The sequence below is a fragment of the Eubalaena glacialis genome, chromosome 3, assembly GCF_028564815.1.
Source record: "Eubalaena glacialis isolate mEubGla1 chromosome 3, mEubGla1.1.hap2.+ XY, whole genome shotgun sequence".
In the NCBI taxonomy this organism is placed as follows: domain Eukaryota; kingdom Metazoa; phylum Chordata; class Mammalia; order Artiodactyla; family Balaenidae; genus Eubalaena; species Eubalaena glacialis.
The window spans coordinates 149,004,030-149,018,146 of record NC_083718.1 but is presented as its reverse complement, the minus strand read 5'-3'; the positions used below and the strand labels follow the sequence as shown (position 1 = coordinate 149,018,146).

The 14,117-nt window shown below is 42.7% G+C and overlaps 1 protein-coding gene and 1 pseudogene across 1 annotated transcript in view; one reads left to right on the top strand and one right to left on the bottom strand.

Moving 5' to 3' along the window:
• Positions 1–11,530, top strand: part of CIMAP2 (ciliary microtubule associated protein 2) — a 30,412-nt gene extending 18,882 nt beyond the window's left edge. Inside the window, 2 exon segments of the mRNA XM_061186538.1 lie at positions 2,414–2,568; positions 11,458–11,530. Of these exon segments, the coding sequence (XP_061042521.1) occupies positions 2,414–2,568; positions 11,458–11,530 (228 nt within the window).
• On the bottom strand, positions 658–1,264 carry LOC133088551 (charged multivesicular body protein 4b-like; annotated as a pseudogene).
• Positions 11,531–14,117: the final 2,587 nt, after the last annotated feature.

Sequence of the window (14,117 nt, the reverse complement as noted above, 5' to 3'; positions counted from 1 at the left end):
TATCAGTTATTGCAAACAGCAACAAGGACCTTAGAGCTACGTTAGAAAAATATATAGCTGGGATTTAACTCTAACAATCTCACACGCTCTCAAGAGAACACCATCCGTTTCAAATCAGTGTCACAAACCCCAAAAAGACCAGGGGAGTGGGAGTGAGGAGTGGGCCAGAGTGGGAAACACAGGGGCCAGTACACAGGCGATGGACAGAAATACAGCTCTCGAGGAAACCAAAATCGGATGCATTATTACAGCTAAGGACAAGGAAAAGCTTATGCCTTTTAAAAAACAACTCCTGCCAGTACCATACAAGTCTTACAAAGAGATGTGTGACAAGTCAGCTGACTTAAAAGGACAGAGGCTACATTTTCAGATCATTTCAACTGCAAACGGTCGACCCTATCCATTGAGGTTCAGCAGTGGAGTTAGTGTAGTCCAGAAGCTCAATGTTGGATTTGCAAATACAGTTTATTTTACAGAAATTCAACATTATAAACAGCAGGCACCTCCGCCGCCCCTTGCCTGTCCCGCTGGGTGCAGACCATGCTATGCAGAGCAGAGATGCTGCCCTACTGCTTTGGAGGAAGATTCGAGAGTGGTGGAACCTGCCTGCCCTGCACACGCACGTGCCTGCCCGCCGTGCAGGCCATCAGACTGGGCCCAGCCCGCACTGGACCGGTTAAGTGGATCCAGCCCAGGTCTCCAATTCCTTCATGTCGTCGTCTTCCTCTTCCTTCTTCTTGGTGCGTTTTGATGGTAGAGATACAGAGGGAACATTTGGTAGAGAGACTGTTTCCGGTCCACTGATTTCCAGCATATTCTTGTCTAGTTCCTCCTGTTCTAGTTCTTCTAATTCTGCCATGAGCTCATCCTCGTCAAACTCTTCTCCAAACCCTACAGATTTTGAAATAGCTGTTGAAGTTTCTCCTGCAAGTTCCTGCTGGTCAGCAATGTCCTGCATTAACTCATCAGCTTTATCGACGTCCATGTTGTCGTGGGCAGCCTTCATGGCCTTGGTGGCATAGCCCACGTTCTTGAGCACCTCGGTGTTGGTGTTGGCATTCTCCAGGGCCTCTCGCTGGAACTCGATGGTTGACAGCGTGCCGTTGATCTGTACCAACTGTTTTCCATACTTCTTCTTGCGCTTCAGTGCCTGGAGGGCAGCACGCTTGATTTTGGTGTCGTGCTTCTTGGCAGCCGTCAGCTCCTACTCTGTCTTCTTCTCCAGGAATTCTTGCTTCTTACTTAGCATCTCCTCTGTGTTCCAAAGCCTCTGGATGGCCTCCCGGGGGGGTCGGGCCGCCCTTGCCGGCTTTACCCCCTCCAGCCCCGAACAGCTTCCTGAACACCGACACTGCTGCTGCTGGACGTGCCAGCCTGCGCTGCCCGCTCCCCGCCCTGCACTCCCTGCCGCCACAGGCCTCCTAGACAGCTGTGTATTTTTAAGCTGTGACTTTCTCCTGGTTTCCCTGGGAACATCTTGCTTGGAAACTACCTTCCTACTAAGCTCCCCCTGCCCCATCCCGCAGGCCCACACCCCAGCTCTCCCTCTTCCACTCCACCTCCTTGTCTCCCGAGTGATGTCTTGGCCCCCAGTGTGCCCACACCCGCTGCCCTGCTCAGTTCTTGTGAGGTCCAGATGGTCAGGTCCCCACATTCTTCCTTTTCTCACCTCCAGCCTGCACCTCCTCCAGGGGAGACGGTCTTCACTTGGGGACCCAGTCTGACCTTGGGACAGATTCTGTACAAATGGCAGGTTCCCGTCCTGCCATTCTCCTGACCTCACTAGTCGCCCTGGACAGGCTACATCTCCTCTCTGAACCTCTCCACTGGCGCTTCTTGTACCTACAACCCAGGTTTCTGGGCGGGATGGTGTATTAATTTCCTAAAGCTGCCATAACAAAGTATCACAGACTAGATGGCTTAAAACAACAGAAATTTATCCTCTCTCAGTTCTGGGAGCCAGAAGTCTGAAATCCAGGTATCGACAAAACCACATTTCCTCTGCAACCTGTAGGGGAGAATGCTTCCTGGCCTCTTTCTAGCTGCTGGTGGTGGCTGGCAATCCTTGGAACTCCTTGGCTTGTAAATGCATCACTCCAGCCTCTGCCTCCATGTTGTACGGCCATCTTCCCCCTGTATGTCTCTGCTTATGAGGACATTAGTCACATTGGATTAAGGACCCACCCTACTCCGGTATGAGCTCATCTTAACTGATTACATCTGCAGCTATTTCCAAATAAGCTCACACTCTGAGGTCCTGGGGATTAGGACTTCCACCTCTCTTTGGGGAACACGATTCAATGTGTAACAGATGGAGTAAGGAGGAGCCTAGAGGGAGGGGAGGAGGCCTGAGATCAAGTTTCCAAGCCAGGCATCCAGCTTGCTAATGTCCTGCCTCTTCTCCCTGGTGCAGAACCCCGTGGGTGTGGGTCGCTACCTCAACACCCAGCTGATGGAGACAAAGGACCATCGGCAGCGATACCGGTCCCTGTTCATGGGTGGATCCAAGTGCTACCTCTTGGACCCGGCCCGGGACATGCTCATGCATTGAGTGCTGCTGGAGCTCCAGTAGAGGGGCAAGGGCACAGAGGGGCTTACTCTGGGCTGGGCTGGGGGCTCGAGCATCTTGTGCTTGGTTCCCATGGGAGCACAGCTGCCGCCCCTAGTGCCAGCCAAATAGCTGTGGCAGTGGAAAGAGTTCAGATCCTGGCTCTGATGCTTACTGGCTGTGTGAGGTGGGGCACATCGCTTAACCTCTCTGAGCCTCACTTCCCTCAGCTGTCAATGAGCAGGGGACTGTGGAGACCCAAATGGAATATTCTGTCTAAAGCTGGTGGTAAGGAGAAAAGGAACTCCATCGAGGCTAACTCCTCCACCCACAACCCACACAGTCTAGGATTGCCTTGCATGGCGTCACCACATGGGATCTGTTTCTTGGTGTTGAAAACGAGGTTGGTAAAACTCACCTCAGGAAGTTGTTGTGAAGCCTAAAGAAAAAAGTGCATGGAATACTGTGGCTAACTGTAAAACAGCTTGCAAATGTTAGCTGCCGCCATGTCTTATTGACCTAAGATACCATCAATTGCCGTATAATCTCAGCTTCAGAAATGTTAAAATATGAATAAACATGCACTTTAGAATTGGAAATTCTGTCATTCTGTCATCAGAAATTCTGGTGAGAGCATGAGGACCAGATCTAAATATTTAAAACCAGCTTTTAACTATTTTTATCAAAGTAGACCTGTGTCTCCTTTCTTGATTGACACTCTTGTTTTGGTGGATTCCTTAGAAAGGGTATTGGGAGGTGACATTTTTGATAGACTGCATGCCTGAAAAAGATTCTTCTTCCTCTCTGCACAGCTGATCAATAGTTTGGCTGGAAATAAAATATTAGTTGGAAATAATTTTCCCTGGGAATTTTGAAGGCTTTGCTCCATTGCCTTCGACTTTTAAGCATGGTTGTTAAGAATTTCGATGCCATCTTGGTTTCCTGTCCTTTGTATGCAACTTGCACCTTCCTCTCTGGAAGCTTTTAGGATCTTCTCTCTGTCCCTTGTGTACTGAAATTTCTTGACGATGGGTCTACTGTGAGGCTATTTTCATCCACTGCTTTGGGTACTTAATGGGTTCCTTCCTTATGGAAACTTAGGACCTTCTATTCTGGGAAAATTTTTTGTGTTTTTGTCTTTAGTGATTTCCTCCCTTCTGTGTTCTCTCTATTTTTTAGATGAATGGTAGACATTCTGGTTTGATGCTCTAGTTTTCTTTTTCCCCTTATTTCTTTAAAAAAATTTAAAAAAAAATTTTTGGCTACGTTGGGTCTTTGTTGCTGCACGCAGGCTTTCTCTAGTTGTGGTGAGCAGGGGTTACTCTTCGTTGCGGTGCATAGACTTCTCATTGCGATGGCTTCTCTTGTTGCAGAGCACAGGCTCTAGGCACGTGGGCTTCAGTAGTTGTGGCTTGCAGGCTCTAGAGCACGGGCTTCAGTAGTTGTGGCGCATGGGCTTAGTTGCTCCACGGCATGTGGGATCTTCCCAGACCAAGGATCAAACCCATGTCCCCTCCATTGGCAGGCGGATTCTTAACCACTGCACCACCAGGGAAGTCCCGAGAGTTCATTTTAAAACTGCAAAGTAAGGAAGCAAGTGCAATAAAGTGTGTACATAGTTTCCTTTGATACTGCAACCACAACAAATAGAGAACTTAATTGAGAAAAAGAAAAAGATTCCATTCTTATGAGCTACACAATACAATGCATTGGGATAAACTTAATCAAGTATATTCAAGGCATAAATGAAGAAAAATATAAACCTTTACTAAAAGATGTTAAAGAAGGCCTGAATAACTAGAGCGAATACCATGTTCATGGATGGAAAAGCTCAATATTGGAAAAATAGTAATTCTCCCCATTGATGTACACATTTAGTGCCATTTTTAATCAAATTGTAAGGGGGTTGGAAGGGGGAATTGAATACATTTATTATAAACTTTGTCTGAAAGAGTAAATACATATGAATATTAAAAAATAGAAGACTAACAATCCCATTAAAAAATGCATTGCCACATGCATAGACAACACAGTATGGAGGACTAGGCCCCAGACTGTTGACCATGGTTACACCTGGGGGGTCTTTTGCATTCTACCTTGTTTTATTTCTGAAATGCTTGAATTTTTCAAAGTAAATATATATTATTTTTATAATTAGAAAAAAACAAATAAAAAAAGGACAAGAACTCTTGAGGCAGACTACACAATTATGGGTTCTTGTGGACCCATCTCTAGCCAAGAGTCACCCTTTGTCTTCCAGACCTCAGTTTTCCCATCTGTAAAAGGGAAATACTTTATACCCTACAGGACATGGCCGGGCATAATTAAGGCTTATGAATGCTACTGAATGGATGCCAACCATCAGGTGCCTGGGGGTGTCTGATGGTCAGGCTGGTGCATGATTCTCCCTGGGGCTCAGGTTCATTGATCATGAAGCCCCAACTCAATTGGGCTCTTGGGTCAGGAGGACTTTGCCACGAGGCACAGAAGGTAGGTCATAAGTTGGGAAGAAGAATTTCCTTACATGCTCTTTCATTGATTGATTCATTTGAAAGACCTGTTCTGTGCTTGGTTCTACCCTGAGTATTGCTGCACTGCTGACAATTTTCAGGTGACGAGAAATGTTCTCTCATTCGTTCACTGAGTTTTTTATTTCTGAGTTCATATTTTAATTTCTAAGAGTTATTTTTGTTTTCTGAATGTTCCTATTGGTAACAACATGCTCATATTTCATGGATACAATGCTTTCTTATCCTTTGAAGATATTATTAAGACAAGTTTGCCTGACATAGTCTCCTTCTGTTTCAATTTTTTTTTCATGTGTTTGTTTTGGTCTCAATCTTCCATATCAGAGATTTTCCTCAAATATCTGGTGATCCTTGACAGTGCACTCATGTCCAATTGAAAATCCTACTAGAGACTCTGGGGCACTTGTTGATCATTGGTTCACCATAGCATGACCAAGCTGAGTGTTTTCACTGGGGGAATTTCAGTGTCAGTGTTGTTAGATCTTTTTCTCTTGGCCTTGGCTGGAGAAAGCTCTTCTGAGAGATGTAAACCTGGCTGCCAGAACTTTACGTGGGGGAGAAGAACTTAGAGGTCTCAATATTTAGTGATCAAACTCCCATTTGATTCCCTGTTTTAAATAGGATACTCGTGACATCAACTCTTCCTGGTATCATCCTGTACAGAGAACCTCTCTGTCTCCAGAGAATAAATTCTGCAATCTTCATTCATGAAGGGTATTCATCTGACTGCAGAGAGTGGAGAGGGAAGTTGGTATTACACAGACATTCAATCTATATCCTTGTTTTGGTGCACTCCCAATTCCAGAGGTACCTAGTGCTGCCAATTCCTCGGTCTTTTGGAGTGAGGGAATTCTTAGCTTTAACTTCTTCTGTCTTAGGATTTAGCTTTCTTGGGTATGCTAACATAGTTACCATTCTTCCATCTGCTTTTCAACTTCCTAAATATTCCCTATTACTGCTGCTGCTTCTATTCTTTCTGTTCTTGTGGGTATATGATTTTAAATTTGTATCCCTTTACTCCTGTTTTAGTTAGATTTCAGGAGGGATGGAGGTTAATATATGCATTCAATCCACTAAAAGTGTGGTGAAATTTCTGTGTTTCAAAAGTAAAATAAAAATCTTGGAGATGTCAGATCTAAGAAGACAAATAACCTACAATCTAGATAAAAGACAATCAGACACGTTTTGGACCTCTCTTCTGAAACATGAATGATAAAAAACACTGTTTATACAACAAGAAAAAGACTTGAGACTAGAATTCTCTATAGCCAAACTATCATTCATGTGCAAATAGAGATGCACAAGAATTTGGGATGTATACCAAATGTATATTTTCTGAAAATATTACTGGGGGATATACTCCAAGTGAAAAATGAATTAGCATAGGAGCTCAACAAAGGGGAAGACATAAAATGTAAGAATATATCTAGCTATGATTTACCAGATAAATGTGAACAATAGCAAAAAGTGGTAATACAAATACCAAGCAAAATAGAATTCAAGGCAAAAATATTAAATGGGACAAAGATGAGTATTTAATCATGGTAAACAATGAAATCCATGAAGAAGTTATAAAAACCATGAACCTTCACACACTCAAAATTACAGCGACAAACTCCCACAATCATAATGGGAATTCTTAATAGAGAGAATTTGACAGATAAGGACATGTAAATAATTATTTGGAGGATTTGAATAGGTGTGTTTTACTCCACATTATTTTCAGATATTCATGGAACATTTATAAAAGTTAATCTTCTAAGAAAATTTCATTTAAAATATCTAAATTAAAAACACCCTACATAGAAAATTTTAGGTTACTTTTTCTAAACAGAGTACAATAAAACAAGACATTAACAATAAAAGGATAACCCTCAAAACCAAGTACTTGGAAACTAGTAAGTAGTCTTCTTAAAAGCTCTTGGGTCTAAGAGAAAATCTAGTTTGAAGTTACAGTCCATTTAGAAATTAATTACAATAAAAACTCTATATCAAAAGCTATGTAATATTGTCAAAGCACCCATTAGAGGAAAATTCATAGCTTTAATAGCTTTTAATATTAAATATGAAAGTTTGAAACCAACAGAAGCAATCATTCGATTCTAGAAGTTTAAAAAAATCAAAATAAATTTAAAACTAAGGCAGGAGTAAAGAATTAATAAGAACAAATCGAGTCTGGAAGGATGGAGGTGCTCTCACTGGGGCCTCACAACTCCTCCATGTTGATGTGCTATTGTCAATCCCTGCTTTGGCTGTGGGGGGGGGCCACAACCCAGTGTGGGTGTGGATGGGAAAGTGTAGGGTCCACAGACTGCGAGGCTGCTGTAGAAAGGCAAAGAGCGATTGTCAGGGCTGTCTTCCCATCTTATACGAGAGTGCCTGCAGAAGTAGGGGTGATGGAAATGGCTCAGAGGCCCGCAGCCAAACAGGCAGGGCGGGGACCAGGGCTCTGACTCAGATCCTGTACTTCAGCCTCTCCTCCTTGGCCAGGTTTGCAGAGGCCATGGGTGTGGAACACAACTTGGCCTTGAACAATTTGCTGTCGTCAGTCCAGGCGAGGGAGGGCGTGTGTGGGAGAGTTGTAAAATCTCCTTCTGGAATGTGTAGTGGCAGCTAATCTTTCTCACCTGTCGCTTCCAAGCCTCACCTGCTTCTTCCTGCCAAATCGCTGGTTCTGGGCTTCCAGCTAGGCAGCCTGGGATTTGACTCCTGTGTGGAAAGGCAGCCTTTTGCTTTCCATTATTTAGAGCTATACACATAGGAGGTGCTTCATAAATGTGGCTGATGGACCAATGGAGCAAGTTTTCCACCTGGTCACCTTTCTGGCTCTTACAGCCTGGTCCCTTTACTCCATGTGGCCACCCTCTGGCCGTGTGGACATGCTCACTTCGCACTCCAGCCAGGCCATGCTTTGGCCACACTGTGATCTGTTCTTGAAACACTCTTCTCCTAGTTTCTGTCTGGAAAATTCCTATTTATCCTCCACAACTCTGCTTAAATATGAAGCCTTCCCTGATTTTTCCAGACAATGCCTCTTGCGCATTCCCAGTTTGGAGCACTTTCCCTTTATATTGTAATTATTTATTCACATGCCTGTGGTCCCTACTAGACAGAACTTCTCTATTCTCAAACTCCAGTGTCTAGCTGGCACGTGTAGAAGGAGCTCAATGCATATTTGTTAAAGGATGAGTCAGTGCACTAATTGATGAAATGGTCCAGAGTCTGGATAACTCCATGCAAGAAAACTTCCAGTTCGATCTGGCAGAAGCTTATTTTTCCTAAGTTTTTTCACTTGACATTTTTTAATGAAAAATTTAAACATACACCAAAATAGAAAGGATTTTACAGTGTATATGCATCACTTAGATTCTACCATTAATGTTTTATTCTTCTTGTTTTATGACATATCTTTCTGTCTGTTAATCTATTAATCACCTATCTATTATCATCCTTCTACCCATCTATTAATTACCTTACAATCTGATAAATTTCAAAGTAAATGGCAGACATCAATACTTCCTCCTAAATACTTCAGTAGGCATACTAACTTTTTAGCATTTTTAACTAAAGTCACATTCCTTGTCCAGAAATCTGAAATTGAAATCATAAGTATCCATTTTTATAATAACAATAATAATAAATTCTTATATCACTAGAGTATATTTATAATATTCAGAGTGATTTTATATGTATTTACTGTATACAATAACTTTAAAAGGTAGGAATTACTCTCAGTGTTTTTCAGTTGAGACAACTGAAATTTGGAGAGAGAAAGGCATTTCCTAAAGCTGCTGCTAGGCAACTGCATTCATGCATGTAATCTTCAAAAATTAATTGAGAACTTGCTATGTGGCAGGCACATCTTGGGACATTGCAGAAGAGAACCAGACAGACAGCAGTTCTGTCCCAGAGTGGCTCCCACCTTTCTGGGGAAGGCACTCAACCCCCGTTCTACAGTTACAGGGCAGTGTGAGAAGGATGAGGGCAGGAGGGGCCTGGGACTTTTCTATGTCCAGAATGCTCTCCCCACTCTTTTACCCACAGCGTTCTGGAGGATGATACCAGGAGAGAAGGCCCTTTGAACCCAGGAAGGCTAAGGCACAGATAGCCTTCAACATGACCAGTCTTCCTGTCCTCGCCCCACCTGCTCACACCCGGTCACTCCCCTTTTACCTCCTGGGCCTCTGTGCATGCTGCTTTGGTGGGAGATTTGGAAGTTTGAACAGGAAAGGGGGACTCTTAGGAAATTCAGCACAGAGTCCCCCTTCCCCAGGGTTTCAAGCTGCGTTCTTTCCACAAGTGTTCACTTCTTTCAGGGAGGAGAAACATTAGGACAAAGGAAAGCGCATGAACAAAGGAAAGGAAGCCAAAAAGCTCAGGACCTGTCTGGAAAACCCTAGATGGTTCGATTTGGATGATGCATGGAGTGTGTAAAGGGGAATCGCAGAGGATAAGGCAGGTGGGATTGGTTAGGTCAGTCCTTAGAGGCCTTGATTGTGAAGCTAAGCTGCTCAGACTTTATCTGACACAGAAGGATTTTTGTAAAAGTTAGATTTATAATAGTAAAACTTACAGCCAGGAAAATTCACCCTTTTTAGATATATAGCTCTATGAGATTTTTTTTCCAGTTCTGTGAGTTTTGACAAATGTATATAGTCATGTAATTAATCACCCAAACAAGCAAGATAAAAGATATTACCATCACCCCTAAAAGTTTCCTTGTGCCATTTGTAGGCCCCAGCCCCTGGCAACTACTGATGTGATTACCAGCCCTATAGTTTTGCCTTTTCCAGAATGTCATATAAATGGAATCATGCCGTCTGTAGAATTTTGTTTCTTTCATTTTGTATGGTGTTCTTGAGATTCAGCCATACTGTTGCTTATATTAGCAGTTTGTTCCTTTCTAATGCTGACTTGTGTTCTCTTGAATGGATATACCACAGTTTATCCACTTTCAAGGAGAGGGACATTTGGGTTGTTTCCAGTCTGGGCAATTTTGAATAAAGCTGCTGCTATAAGCAGTCCCATATAGGTCTTCATGTAGACACATGCTTTCGTTCTTCTTTGGTAAATATCTAGAGTAGGATTTCTAGGTCACTTGATAAATGTATGTATAACTTTATAAGAAACTGCCTAACTATTTTCTGAAAAGGTTGTATTCCCACCAACAATGTATGTGGGATCTAATTGCTTTACATCCTTGTCAACATTTGATATTATTAGGCTTTTTTTCCTTCCAAATTTAGCCATCCTAATAGGGGTATTTCCTTGTGGTTTGAATTTGCATTTCTCTAATGACAAGATGTTGGGCATTTTTTCATGTACCTCCTCCATATCTCTTCTTTTGCACATTTTAAAAAATGGTTACTTGTTTTCTTCTATTAAGTGTTGAGAGTCCTTTATATATTCCAGGCATACATCCTTTATCAGACATGTATTGTGCAAATATTTTCTTCCGGACCCTCAAAAGGGTTTTAATGGGAAGTCACTCTTGTGTTTTAAAGACGTACTCTGTGGCATTGTTGGGTGGGGGAGTGGGATGGGGCCGGATGGAGACAAGGAGGCCGACTTAGTGTCAGGTGAGAGCTGAGGCTCTGAGCCAGGCCAGGGGCAGTGGGCTGGGGAGGACTGAATAGCAGAAGGCACGGAGACCCACCGGATGATCATAAAGGCCTCTTTGACCCTGTGAGCCCTCCCTCCTGCCTTCCTTCCTTTGACAGATATTTGTGGACATCGCCTTTCAAGCACCTGAAACAGTCTAGGCATAGGGGAAATATCAATAAAGACATCAAAGTCCTGCCTTCATCAAGTTTACGTCTTGGTGGGAAAGACAGACAATGAACAAACACATACATGTGTGCACCATAATGGCTGGTATATGCTGTTGGACACACAAAGCAAGGGGTTCTTATGAAATGCCACCTTCCAAATGGCTTCTGAGATGAAACCAGAGGGAGTCCTCATGGGTTCCACTCTTAGGAAAGAATCCGAGCAATGGGAGGGATGCTAGACTGTGGTCAGGGGCTCTGGGCTGGAATTCTGGTCATCAGGGTGACCTCAGGCAAGTTCTCTCCTTTTTGTGACCCTCAGTCTCCCTCTTGGGATGATCTTTTAGGTGCTAGGATTTTGTATTTGAAGTTCTTACAAACTGATTTGGGGGCTCTAATGAGCCAAAGTAGGTGAATAGCAGAGGAATTTCTTCCTTAGAACCAGGCTGTTTTGTTGGAAAAGCTCTAGAGGTCATCAACTTTGGCCTCTCAACCAACATAGGATCCCCGAGGAAGCACCCTGTTCATCCCCTGTGGGTGCCCCTCCAGGGATGGGGGGCTCACTCTCTTCCAAGGGACCAGTTCCATTTTCTCTTTCTCTGTCTTTTTAAAGGGAAAGAATCACACCTTTTACTAAGGGGAAGTGCCCTCCAACTGTGGATTACAATTCAGATACTATTCCTTAAAGCCGCACATGAAAGACAGCCTGCAGTGACTGGAGGACCCAAAGACCTGAAGACAAATCTGGGGATGGGAGGGTAAGAGTGGGAATGGGGGGTCTTGGAGAAAGGACACATGGGAATGCCTGGGAGAGGGGAGAGGTGTGGTGGGATCACTTTTGCTGGAGATGTCTACCAGGAGGTCATGATGTCTGCTGGGCCAGATATCTTTTGATATGAGAGATCAATTATCCTGAGAATCGGCTAGTGACATGAACATGGGAGCCAGACACCAGATGGACTAAAGGGGTGGAATGTGGTTGACACTCTTGGAACCCCTTTTATTCTAAAGCCAAAGTCCTTGGATCCCTGATCAGTAAAACCCAAAGAGAGTTGGGAGAGTGGAGCATATATCCTAAGGTGGCTGTAGGCCCTCTCTGGGAATATTCCATCTCCATCCCAGTATGCTCCTGGAAGCTCAGCATGGCCAAATGCCATGAGGAGGCTGCTGACCTCCAGGAATCATGCAGCCATTGGAAACAAACAGTTCCACTCCCAAAGTCAGACCTCGTGGGCATGCCAGTCTAGCCCAGAGGTGGGTCTGTGCAGGTTGGTCACAATGTCCTGAGCTTCTGCCCTCACTGTTTTTGGACAGTGAGAGATTGGGTGGGATGGCAGGAGTGTGTTGTCTTTAGAAAAGAGGAGACAGACTCACAGCCTCAGCCACAAAACTCACATAATGATAAAAAATACTTCAAACAATCTTAAGAGCATGAGTGCCTTACAGAAGTTATTTCTTCACTCATGTCAAAATGACTGTTTTGGGAGAAGTAAAACTGACTTTATTCACAGGCATGTTGTCTATTGAAAAAATAATACTACTGAATCCTCAAAAAGGCTGATAAGCCAAACTAGGTGCAAGTAGGTCTAATAAGTCTGCAAGGTTTCAGGAAATAAGATCAATATACCCAAATCAACTATTGCTATACACTAGCAATAAACAACCAAAAATTGAAAATTGAAAATGCCATATATAATAGCATCAAAACTATCAAATACTTAGGTATAAATTTGACAAAAGAGGTATAAGATTTGTACAGTGAAAACTATAAAATTTCTCTCTGCTGAGAGAAATTAAAGAAGACCTAAATAAAGGGAGAGATATACCACAATCATGGATCAAAAGACTCAATGTTTTTGAGATGTCAATTCCCTCAAATTCATCTATAGATTCAATACCAATCAAAATCCTAGTAATTTTTTTTTATTATTACTTTTTTTATACAGCAAGTTCTTATTAGTCATCAATTTTATACACATCAGTGTATACATGTCAATCCCAATCACCCAATTCAGCACACCGCCATCCCCACCCTCCCGGGGTTATCCCCCTTGGCGTCCATACATTTGTTCTCTACATCTGTGTCTCAACTTCTGCCCTGCAAACCGGTTCATCTGTACCACTTTTCTAGGTTCCACATACATGCGTTAATATATGATATTTGTTTTTCTCTTTCTGACTTACTTCACTCTGTATGACAGTCTCTAGATCCATCCACGTTTCAACAAATGACTCAATTTCATTCCTTTTTATGGCTGAGTAATATTCCATTGTATATATGTACCACCTCTTCTTTATCCATTCATCTGTCGATGGGCATTTAAGTTGCTTCCATGACCTGGTTATTGTAAATAGTGCTGCAATGAACATTGGGGTGCATGTGTCTCTTTGAATTATGGTTTTCTCTGGGTATATGCCCAGTAGTGGGACTGCTGGATCATATGGTAATTCTATTTTTAGTTTTTTAAAGAACCTCCATACTGTTCTCCATAGTGGCTGTATCAATTTACATTCCCACCAACAGAGCAGGAGGGTTTCCTTTTCTCCAAACCCTCTCCAGCATTTGTTGTTTGTAGATTTTCTGATGATGCCCATTCTAACTGGTGTGAGGTGATACCTCATTGTAGTTTTGATTTGCATTTCTCTAATAAATAGTGATGTTGAGCATCTTTTCATGTGCTTCTTGGCCATCTGTATGTCTTCTTTGGAGAAATGTCTATTTAGGTCTTCTGCCCATTTTTGGATTGGGGTGTTTGTTTCTTTAATATTGAGCTGCATGTGCTGTTTATATATTTTGGAGATTAATCCTTTGTCCGTTGATTCGTTTGCAGATATTTTCTCCCATTCTGAGGGTTGTCTTTTCGTCTTGTTTATGGTTTCCTTTGCTGTGCAAAAGCTTTGAAGTTTCATTAGGTCCCATTTGTTTATTTTTGTTTTTATTTCCATTACTCTAGGAGGTGGATCAAAAAAGATCTTGCTGTGATTTATGTCAAAGAGTGTTCTTCCTATGTTTTCCTCTAAGAGTTTTATAGTGTCCGGTCTTACATTTAGGTCTTTGATCCATTTTGAGTTTATTTTTGTATATGGTGTTAGGGAGTGTTCTAATTTCATTCTTTTACTTGTAGCTGTCCAGTTTTCCCAGCACCATTTATTTAAGAGACTGTCTCTTCTCCATTGTATATCTTTGCCTCCTTTGTCATAGATTAGTTGACCGTAGGTGCAAGGGTTTATCTCTGGGCTGTCTATCTTGTTCCATTGATGTATGTTTCTGCT